This window comes from Pyrus communis, chromosome 15, assembly GCF_041283825.1.
Source record: "Pyrus communis isolate YQ-2024b chromosome 15, ASM4128382v1, whole genome shotgun sequence".
NCBI lineage: Eukaryota > Viridiplantae > Streptophyta > Magnoliopsida > Rosales > Rosaceae > Pyrus > Pyrus communis.
Window position 1 is genome coordinate 32,276,540 of NC_142579.1, and position 11,638 is coordinate 32,288,177.

The 11,638-nt window shown below is 36.3% G+C and overlaps 1 protein-coding gene across 1 annotated transcript; it reads right to left on the minus strand.

Annotated features, from left to right (window-relative positions):
* Positions 1-35: 35 nt before the first annotated feature.
* LOC137732820 (topless-related protein 4) lies at positions 36-9,005 on the minus strand. Its single transcript, XM_068472085.2, has 26 exons — positions 8,828-9,005; positions 8,524-8,656; positions 8,186-8,365; positions 7,942-8,055; positions 7,681-7,839; positions 7,400-7,577; positions 7,184-7,313; positions 6,846-6,958; positions 6,209-6,377; positions 5,969-6,078; positions 5,816-5,885; positions 5,627-5,700; positions 5,222-5,317; positions 5,043-5,138; positions 4,290-4,417; positions 3,942-4,176; positions 3,702-3,866; positions 3,545-3,637; positions 3,179-3,325; positions 2,769-2,873; positions 2,495-2,674; positions 2,076-2,204; positions 1,887-1,982; positions 1,277-1,465; positions 811-977; positions 36-702 (listed from the first exon to the last, which is right to left on the minus strand). The coding sequence occupies exons 2-26, from the start codon at positions 8,601-8,603 to the stop codon at positions 504-506; spliced, it is 3,402 nt and encodes a 1,133-aa protein (XP_068328186.1). The 5' UTR covers positions 8,604-8,656; positions 8,828-9,005; the 3' UTR covers positions 36-503.
* Between the last annotated feature and the right edge of the window lie 2,633 nt (positions 9,006-11,638).

Sequence of the window (11,638 nt, forward strand, 5' to 3'; positions counted from 1 at the left end):
GTAGAGGAAATATACAGCAAACGAACCCCCGTAGATGCAAAAGCTGCTTTCTTATTTATCACCAGAACAATAAATAGAGTACAGAAAATAAAATAACCAACCATCTCCGGTTCACATTTAAATTAATTTCTAAGACTCAATAACCTTACGAGGAAAAAAAAAAGATTAAACATTCTGGGCCTCCAACCAAAGCAACTACAACCTTTTGCTGAATCCCCTGGCCGTCCGATCTCAACCTTTCGCCCGGCGCTGCATTTCTCCGAAACTTTAAACTGTAGTTCATCACTCGTCCAATTATCCTAAACGTGGGGAATTGCCTCACCGTAATCTGTTTTCGAATGCCACTATAACGAATTCTACTGGGTTAAAGTATCCTAAAACTATAACACCTAAATCCGCAGTTTCCCACCAAAAAATAATATACGGTGACACCAGGAACAGGATCATCACGGAAGAGATAAAGACACTCGAGGTCTTCGGTGGAAGCCATGCACATGGAATTGTTACCTTTGGGGTTGTTCTGAACCAGCTGCTCCAGAAGTCGTGCTAGGCCCAGCACCATTTTCGATTGGAGGGTTAGTGCCCCATTTTCCTTCTGACTCTAATGGCTCAAGTACATGGACTCCACCATCTGTAAGTCCTAATGCAAACTGATTGGGTTCCGAGGGATGTGCGGCAACAACGAGAGGATATACCCTTAAGCTGTTAAACACTTTTGTTGTTAGTACTTCGATATGTTGTTTACAAAACTGAACGACCACAAATATCATATGGGAAAGGCCTTTGGATCGTATTGACAGGAAAACAAACCTTGGGTTTGGAGGTAAGTAAGCAGTGGGTAGTATTCGGCATCTCAATCTAAGTGCAAGAGCAGTGAGAACCCCCACACTTCCATCTTCAAAGCTAACATAAATTAACTGGCTATCACAGGAATATACAGCATGTGTGATTGGACCACTAGCTTCTCGAGGAACCCACTGTATGAGGAACATAGTTCAACATGTAAGCAGCACTAATTAAACCCCAAATAATAAGGTAAAAGCAAACGATTAAACGAACTAGATCATCACAATCACCGCAAAATTCATCTTAATGCTTGCTTGTGCTCGTACCACATGCAAGCAATGCATTTATGACAGTGGCGTATATATGCAATGATCAAATTTCAAAGCCTATGCAATAATGGAGTCTTTGTAATAAAACGGGATAAAATATACTTAAAAATAAATGGGATAAATTATACTCAAAAATAAATTTAAGCACAAAGCATCTGTACCTGCTTAAGGCATTCCAATTTTGGTGCTTCGTATATGGCAATCTGTGTTTCATGAACAGCCAGCAAATGCGTCTGATCTGAGTGAAACTGAACTCGGGTATCAGCAAGAGGAGCAGCAGCTCGGCCACTTGGCATCTGAAGAAATTTACTAGCCAGCTTCTCCCATCCATCTGTGTTCCAAACGCATAACTGCGGCAAACAGAAATAAAAGCATCAATGACTTAACAACCTCAGTACCAACATTCAGTAAAACTATTGAAGCGTGTCTTGCATGATGTAAAAGAGGAACAGAAAGACACTATTGGTTAAAAACCAAGATTGTCAAATAACAGAATTTCGTAAATGCCTGAGGCAAGTAAGGACTAGGTAAGCCACAATTCTAAAGAGACGCACTTCAAAAATGCATTTACCAGTTACAGGTTACGCAACAAAATGATTTCAAAGGGAACTACCATGAAGACCTGAAAGTTTAACCATCTGGAAACAACATTGATCCTTTTGGCTTGGCTATTCGTGATAAGTTACTTTTGATAGTCACCAGTTCATTGCTTAAAGCCTAGTAGCACAGGGAAATGCATGCATATAGACTCGCATGTCGTCTAATTCATACCTGGGAATCAGCACCCGAAGACACAAGCACATTAAGAGTATGAGAGAAGGCAAGGCCTGTTATTCTTTTCTGATGACCTTTTAGCTTGGTTTTAACCTGTGAAAGGGGAGCATCCAGATTGTAAGCAATCCCCTATTCCCTCTATCATCACAAACTGACAAATTAAAGTTCAGTGACCAAAGACCTCACCTCGTCAACCCGAACATTGTAAATTTGGATAGAAGAATCGTCCATTCCTATGGCAATGATATTATTGTCTTGAGGATGAAATGCCAGATATGTTGCAGCTGGGGGTGGGGGCATGAATGTTGTCATTGTCTGCAGACGGCATAGCATTAAACACAACAATATAAAACCATAAATGTTGTCATATTACGTTTTAAGGGTATTCGGGGAATGATGGTCGGCAGAGTGAATACTATGATATATTTTTTCTACCTTTCAAAGTGTGTGAAAGTAGATTATAGAAAGGGCATTCTAAAGGATGCTACAGAAGCACCAATTTCAATTGAGATTATCTTGTGCACGGCCGTATTAAAAGGTTTATAGACATGCATATTTAATCAACCAGTACCTTATGAGTAAGAGGTTAAGAAGAAACCATCTACCTTAAATGTCATCATATTGAAAAGTGATATTTTCCCCCCTGAAGCTGACATAACATAAGAGTCGTTCTTTGACAGTGCAAAGCATGGAACGGCATCCTCAGGGTTTGTATCACTTATATCATTAGTCATCAATATTCCACTAGCAGGTTGCCACAATTGCGGTGGACTACTAGCTGTGGCCTACACAAACAAACATTTTGGTAAATGGAATGCAAAGAAAAAAATATATAATGCAATGCAACCATCAGTTTTAACTTTTTAGTAAATTTAATACCTTATGTATTCGTTCATTTCTTTGCCATTTCCAGAGCTTGTGTACAGCATTAGATGATAAAGCCAACACCGCAAGTCCTGAATTTGTATATATTAATCTAGAAACCTGAAATAATTATCCATCAGAGCTTCACAATAAAAACATGCATAGTTCTCATGAAAATGTTTTAAAAGAAACACAAAGCAAATGAATATATTACAGAAATTCATTATGCAGTACTCTTACTGAAATGTCTCAAGGGAATCAGAAATAATTTCTCAAAAAAAAAAAAAAATCTTCAAGTACATGTCGCAATAAAAGCCAAGGCACAATTGTTAAATAGCAAAGGCATTGGAAATATATGAATGACTACAGACGGTAAAGCAATAAAAGCTACAACTTAACAATTTAGGATGGAAGAGAATTAGTACCCTCATTGCTGTTAAACTATCAGGGAGCCTCAGAGAGCGGCATTGTGATTGTTCACTGATTTCAGTCAGTTTCCAAATCCTGGATTTCTCAACCGACTCATCCGCAATTCTAGGTTTAACGTCAACCAAACTTCTATTGTCATTGTTCTACACAGATCAACAAAGAGAAGGACAAGGTTAAACCATTGTACAAAAACACCCTTTTTTAACCATCGAAAAGATTGAACTTTTAGTTTCAAACACATTTCCTATGCATAATACATAAATTTTGATCAGACAGAATATTAAGCATTAAGTTATGTTGATGACAGTAACATCGTACAATATAGCAATGCTTCTAATATTTTAGAGAGATCATGAACTCACCAGTCCAGCCATGGCTGCCACAGGAGCAGCTCGATCTCCAATGCTTGCTCCAATAGGAATGTTGGAAGGCCCAAATGTTCCTGTTGGTGGTGCCTGCATATTAAACAACGCATTTAGCTAACAGATTTTAACATGGTACGCCAAGTTGAAACTTCACCTTCACAGCAGCTGCAGAAGCAGCTCTTGAAGCATCAAATGCGCGGCTTTCCACAGTTCTTAGCAACCTAATTCCATCTGAATTTGCCAGAATTTTAATACCATTGTCATTCGTTGAGGCAGCTAACAATATTCCTTCCTTGTTAAATCTGATTACGGGAGAAGCCTGCAGGTTTTTAAGATCACGGTGAGTTATCTGGAAGGAATTGTTTCATTCAGGAAAATAAGTTGTGATGCCCACCGGCAATCCACCATCTGCATCAGTACTCATCAAAAGGTTAACATTGTCCATGTCCCAAAATTTGACTGTGAACTCATCACCAACAGCCAAGAACCGATTTTTAGTGGTATCAAACTGCACAACCCCAACAGTACGCTTTGCAAGACCATGAAAGGTCCGCTTTACAGCTCCTTCACTTTCATTCCACTCCACCAAATATGAATCCCCTTCTTTATTTGTCCCACATGAGAACAACCTATGTTGTTCAGAGAAGATACGAAGATGTCCGTGATATATAACAGATAAAAGAAATATTAATATCAACATCACCAAAAGAACAGTGACTTTGTAAAGGGTGAAGAAAATAACCTTGCTCCATCTGCACTATATGCCATAGTGGTAGATGAATAGCCTGGTGCATCATAGTCAACCCTTGAGCCCCCATTATCATACAACCATGCCTTTATTTTCCCATCAGTAGATGTCGAGAAAATAAACTGGAACAAGAAACAATAGGAAATCAGAACTTCAACAGAAAGTACCATATACTTGTGCAATCTATGCGACATCAAATCAAGTTACTAATGACGAAGTTGAAAACTAAACAGGATTTTGTTGTAGGCCCCTCAATTCTTTTTGTCTATTTTTACTTTATGAGTTAGTTTTTTATTCCCCCATTTAGTGAAAGTGAGACTAATATGGATTAGTTCACCTATCTGTATAAGGTTTTAATCGAACTTCACTATCCACACTTCTAAATGACTTGAGCACCTTTTGCAATGTAGTGACATCCCAAAAAATAAATATGGAAAAGTAGTGTCCTAATATCTTTGACCGAATTACATACGGTTAAGTAAGAACTGATTCAGATTCTCCGTTTATTTTGTGCATAGGAAAAAAAAATTATAGTTTTAATTTCCTCTTTGTTTTTTTTGGGGAGGATAAGGTGTTTAAGAACAAAAGAACCAAAAGCTTTATTTTACATTCCATGTTATCAACATGATCGGGAAGAGGGGAGGGGGCGGGGTGGGGGTGGGGGAAGGAAGGTGTTTAAGAACAAAAGAACCAAAAGCTTTATTTTACATTCCATGTTATCAACATGATCAAATAAATAGATGGTACCTGGATATTCTCTTTGTGATGTGGACACACTGAATATACAGGTGCTTCATGGCCCTCAAAAGTATACTGCTTAGTCCCAGTGGCTGCATCCCAAACCTGCAGAATATTGAACAATCATAACTAACTATGAACTTGAACCTGCAAAATCGAATTAGAATTAGTCAAGTCAAAGATCAAACCTTAATGAACCTATCCTCTCCGCAAGTGATAACACACAGCTGTTTGTTTGGATATGAGAAAGCGAGATCATTAACGCTGCCAACATGAGCCTCGATCTGAAAACAAGAAGACATGAACAGTAATGCTTAAGTCAATGTGACCCCCAGAAAGGAAATTGAGAAGTCCAACAAGAATAGGAAAACATACAAGAGATAAAAATAAAGGGAACTATTATTGTCACTCCATAAATCTAATTGTCTTCTCCTCATAAGAGTAAAAATACTTTCTAAATATAGAAAGTTTGGAGTGCACAATTAGATTTTGGGGTGCCAATAACAATTTTCAAAATAAAAACAATATAAAATAAAATAACAAGAGCAAATGACAGAAGACTATCTTCGAAGCGAAAGGTTGATGCAATAAACCTCTAGGTGATTTCGTAAATCATCACCACCATGGTAGGAATATATGTGTACAATGTGCTTAGAGTATGCAACACCTGCAGTAGAATTTTGAGTCATCATAACCAGTTTAAGATTCATTTCTTAATTCTTGACAATGTTTGATGAACTAGCATAAGGCTACTTCACAAAATCAAGGACACCAACACTTACCAAAAAGTGTCCCATCAGGGCTCCACATCACACGGTTGATTGATGCTGTATAATCACTGGCCAAAGATGCCTACAGGACGCAATATTATTTCATTATAAGGACGATTATTAAAAAAAACACCATATGATACTACAGAATACCAAGAGCCAAACCTGCAGAGCAGCTGAACATGCTCCAAGGTCCCAAACTTTGAAGTTCTTAACAGTAATCTTTTCAAGGCTTGGTAGCTCATATACCATGACATCGCCCATGTTTGTTCCAACTGAAATCATAAATCACTTATTACTAAAAGAGAAGCTATAATCCAACATTTGAAACAATGACATAAAAAAGACATACAAATACAATAATTCACAATGAGTGGAATTGGAGGTCAGCTCTCTAGAGCTTACCAAGAAGTAAAATTTGTTGCACTGGGTGGAAATCCATACTCTTGACAGTTGAACCTGGACGTAAAGTCATAACAACAGACCTGGGCAAGTCATCAGAAGAGTAGGAACTCTGACCATGGCTCTGATTAGGATACACAACAGGCAGCATATTTACTGGCAGATTATTGGCCTGTTTGAAATTGAGTTAATATAGAATCAATTACATAAACTAAGAAGTTGAAACTTGAAATTTTTCTGTAAAATAAAGCTATACAAACTTTTGGTATCAAAGTTGCGCACTGCTCATGAAAAAAAAAAAAAAGGGAACTGCAGGACCATTTGCATCATGTTTATAAGAAAAAAAAAATTCTTTTATTTCTGTTAAGCATCCTTCCTCATCAGCCATGTTCTAGTATTTTGCATAATCTAACTTACCCTTTTGTTACTGGCCTTTTGGGGAACAATTTCGCTACCTACCTTTTATGGAACAATACATTAAGGATGAAATAAATTTATTTCTGTAAAACTGAAATAATTTAATATTTACACGGTCAAAAGAATATATGTCATAAGAAAAGAAAATTTCAAAATTAGCAACGTAACTCAGAATTCCATCAGACAAATCAGAATATGCAATTATTAACGGATAGATTTATACCTCATCTGTTATCCCAAAAGGTCTTGATCTCTTCAGAACATGCTCAGAATCAGCTGTTTGATAGTCCATAGTTGGGTTACCGGTTGGAGGAGTCCTAGGGCGCTTTAAGATGGCTGCCATGATGGTAAATATATACATAAAGAGAAAAACAGGGAAAAAAACCAGTACAAATTTAAGAAAATAACTACAATAGAAAACACATGTTAAATAAGAGAACAAAAAGAATACAGTCAACATGTCATATAAAAATTTCAGACAAAAGGACAATACAAGATAACCATAACAATGTCAAACTTCCATGCTAAATGCTCCAGAAACATTCAATATTGATATAATACCTGCATTGTTAGCTGCGGCCAACCCAAGAGGCCCAGCAGAAGCTGAGGGATGAGGTACAGCCACAGGTGATGGATTTGCCATCCATCCAGCAAGAGATGTTGGAAGAGCAGCTGGTGTGGGCTGAAAGGCCTACATATGTATACACCCAGAGTCAATCTTCAACTTAGAGACAGTCTGACCTTCTATGAAAACAATATATTTTCTGCTCTGCTTACCCCGTGAGCACCCAATGGAGGGAAACCCCCCGTCTTAGGGACTGCCCCCATTAAGTGATTAGTGACAGGGGATGGAGCCCTGGTACCATTTGGTTGTCCACAACTGTGGTCTACAAACAGGGTCTTTATGTCTGGATTAGGCTTTGGGCTCTTACAAAGCTGATGCTGCCAGTTTAAACTGCAGTTTTCAGGACATAAAAGTTAGCAAACCAGATATCTTAAAGCTAAAGTAAGAAAAAATGTAGTGTCTCAGACACACGAGGCAGAAGCTTCTCAAGGACCTCTGATTAATAAGAGTTCGCAGTCTCGAGTTCTTCAGGGTAGGAAATTGAAGTTTGTCACGAAACAATGGGTTAGCCTCTATTAACTTTTTCAGTTCAGCAAGCATTATACTCCTTGCAGACTTAGTATCACCATATTTAGATAACTGTTCATTATCCCTGAAAAGTAATGCATACCCAAAAACACGTCACGTCATACAGATAACAGAAACATGAACCAGCCGCCTATAACAACAACAGCACAAGACAATTTGTTCTCACCTAAAGTTCTCCAAAGTCAACAGCTGTGTAATTTCCTTGAAAAGTTCCTCATTAAATGCTGCAAAAACTTTCAAGTCCTTAACTAAAATGTCCACAGCTTTTGCTCGATCCCTCCTACAATAATCATTTATTAACTTTTGAATCATATGGGGAAAGAAAAAAAACTTCAAATGGAATAAATTAATCGACAAGGATTAAACCATAATACCAAATTGATTTAAAAAAAGCAATTCAAAACACCTACTTGTCCAAAGCTTCAAGGTACTTCTGCTTGCGAATCTCGAAGAAAATCTTCATAGAGTATCGATTATCGTCAACCTTGGTGAAACCGGACAAATACTTCTCCACCTCCTCCCACTCCCCAGTTGTCACCATGTCCTCAAAGTACCTCATGTTAAAGAAAAACCCTGACTCTTGCTCCAACCTCCACACCCACAACAATCACAACAAAATTAATCGAAAATCGAAACAAATTAAACTGAATTACAACCACCTAATAAATTAGCAGCTACATACGGTTATATACAAATATTTGTAAAATTAATAAATAAAAAATTAATGAAGTAGATAATTTGAGCATACTTGTGAACACTGTCTTTGAATTTCTCTTCATCCAGAAACTGAAGTATGAGAAAAACGAGCTCTCTGCTAAGCGAGGACATCGTCGTCCCTGACCTCCCGCCAAACCCTAATTTAGTAAAAAATCTAAAACCTCCTGCTCCAATTCAACAATTCATAAACTCAAAATTTCCAATATTTCGCGCAAAATTCAAATAATTCAACATATAATTTTCAGTTTCGAAAAATCAATCAACAAAAGATAAAAGTTGGAAAATTTGGAAAAATAACGAAATCAGAGAGAAAAATGAGAAGGAAAAGGAGGTACCTTAATAATATCGATGGCTCAGATCGGAGGGTTTGAAAGCTTTCTCTCTCTAACTTTCTCTCTCTAGCTTTCTTTGTTTTGGTGTTTTGGTGTTTTGGAGCTCAGGTATTTATACGCAGAAGAAGAAGAAGAAGAAAGGAGGATTAGGGATTTGGAGGAGAGAGAAACGGTAGCAGACAAATTGCGAGAACGAGATGAGATGTATTTAGACTGATAAGCAGAGTGATAAGTAGTGGTGCTTATTGTATGACCAAGATTCCCCTCATATAGCTGATAAGTAGTCCTGCTTATGCAATTCATGTATAACGCTAGATTTGGAATTATATTCGGCTGGATTTGCGCGGCCCTTAGTTGTAAAATTTCTAAATCATTATTACTAAAAAAAACTGTCAATAATTATTATTATTGTTATTAATAAAATTTGTGTCATAGTTTAGTTCATGGAGAGAGTTTTCTCTTTAACCACAATATTAAGAAATAAACGTAAAAGATTACATGTTTTGAAATATAAATTTGTCGAATGAAATAGAACCATAGTTAATTTACGAGTTATTTAGACCCTATCGTTCATTTAGGGGACACACTACTTACTATGTGTTATAGTAACTTGAGGTGTTTCAACTTTCAAATACTGTGTATAATGAAACTGTTATATGATGATAGAGCGTTCCAAATTTGCTGCAGGTGCATGCATGTATGATATTTGGAAATAATGTTATAGTCTTGCCACTGCTGAGATATCGAATTTATTGTAACTTAAATGGTAAAAGAGACTTTTTTTTTCGTTCTTGATAGATGAACAAAATTTATAGAGAAAATCCTCTAGGATCATATTACCAAACTTGTCAAAGAGTAACTTAAATTGTTATATCAAGAAAATGATCAAATTAAAAATAAGATCGAGAACTAGTGATGTGCCTAATTTAAAAAATTAAAAAAATTAGAAAAAAAAAAAAAAAACAGTTATAGCAGCCACGTTGACTTTTCTAAAAACATAATTAGTCACATAATGGGGATATGCCACAAATATGCCACAAAATCTATACCTGTGTTTTTTATTGTCTATTTTTTTTGGGAAGTGTTATTGACATTCTAAAAATCTCATTATACATTCCTCACAAATGTATTTTTCTTTCCCAATATAGAAAGTTTGGAGTATAGAATGAGATTTTTGGAGTGCTGATAACAATTATCTTTTTTTTTTAGTACAACAATATATTTTACATTAGAGAGAGAGGAAGTTTGGGTAAGCCATACAACCTAATTTGGTATCGAATTCGTCATCTACGATATTTGAACTTAATACCTCTTACTTACAAGTGAAGAGGAATATCATCATACCATGGTACTAAGTGGCTGATTGTCTGTATTAAGAGTTTAGTATAAAAGCCTTCAAATTTGATGAAAGTCCTAAAAAAAATAAGCGTCACTTTTCAGAGTAACCTTAGCATCATTATTTGATTCTTTGCATGTAAATAATCATTTCTATATCGTTTTAGTACGCGTGTTGAATTGTAATAATGTATGTAAGAAGAAATTCTCGTTACAGGTAAAAGAAATAAGCAAGTCGAAAAGAAGATGTAGCCATACGAATATGATACAAGAAAGGACATACGTAGCCATATGAATACATTGGTCGCTATTCGCTACTTTCTGCATAAAACATTTATTACATTTTTGTTATTTTCATATGTAGCAATAAGAATTATCAAAAAAAAAAAAAAGGAAAAACCAAAAGAGGTAGAACAATACGATTTACCGAATAAAAAAATATAAATATGTCCCAAAGGGATATTTCTTGATAATTCGTTCCAAGGAAGTTTATTATCTGTTAATGTTTTTAATTTATATATAGATCCCCTTTTTCTTTTTTTCCCAAGGAAATATAGATCCTGTATTGTGTGAATTGGTTCACAATTTGACAAATATTCCCTATTTTTTACTAATTATTATCTTAATGGAATACCAATTACTCCATTTTATGTATCGATTACCACGAATAAGAGTGGTTTTTTTTTTTTGTCAAATAATAAATGTGTGGTTGGTGTGTAATACTTTCAGTATTTTTTTGTTTATATTATATTATCCTGTGTATAAAACAGGTTTTTTTTTTTTCACTGAAAAAAAAATATTGACACATGCATTTTCACGTGTTTTTGTTTATAGAGTAGTGATTTTCGCACACTTTAATTTAGAAGAAGTGATTTCTGCACATCCTAATTTACTTCTTGTCACATCCCGCCCTGGGCCCCCACCACATCCCTGGCTTGACTCCACCGTAGTACGATATTACCCGCTTTGGGCCCCAACCATGCCCTCACAGTTTTGTTTCTAGAATTCATACGAGAACTTCCTAGTGGGTCACTAGGAAGGGTTGGTGTGTAATACTTTTAGTATTTTTTTTAATTTTTTTATATTATACTATCCTGTGTATAAAACAGTTTTTTTTTTTTTTTTTTCACTGAAAAAAAAATATTGATGCATGCATTTTCACATGTTTTTGTTTATAGAGAAGTGATTTTCGCACACTTTTATTTAGAAGAAGTGATTTCCGCACATCCTAATTTACTTCTTGTCACATCCCGACCTAGACCCCCACCACATCCCTGGCTCGACTCCACCGTAGCACGATATTACCCGTTTTCGACCCCCGACCACGCCCTCACGGTTTTGTTTCTAGGAATTCACACGAGAACTTTCTAGTGGGTCACCCATCATGGGAATGCTCTCGCTCCCAACTCACTTAACTTCGAAGTTCCAATGGAACCTGAAGCCAGTAAGCTCCCAAAAAGCCTCGTGCTAGGTAGGAGA

What these genes read in the sequence shown, in the direction of transcription:
- LOC137732820 (XM_068472085.2), bottom strand. Translation starts at nt 8,603, where the DNA reads ATGTCCTCGCTTAGCAGAGAGCTCGTTTTTCTCATACTTCAGTTTCTG. An exon ending in TTGACTTTGGAGAACTTTAG is followed by an intron (nt 7,840 to 7,941) that starts GTGAGAACAAAT and finishes ATTACTTTTCAG; the next exon opens with GGATAATGAACAGTTATCTA. An exon ending in ATCACAAAGAGAATATCCAG is followed by an intron (nt 4,418 to 5,042) that starts GTACCATCTATT and finishes TTCTTGTTCCAG; the next exon opens with TTTATTTTCTCGACATCTAC.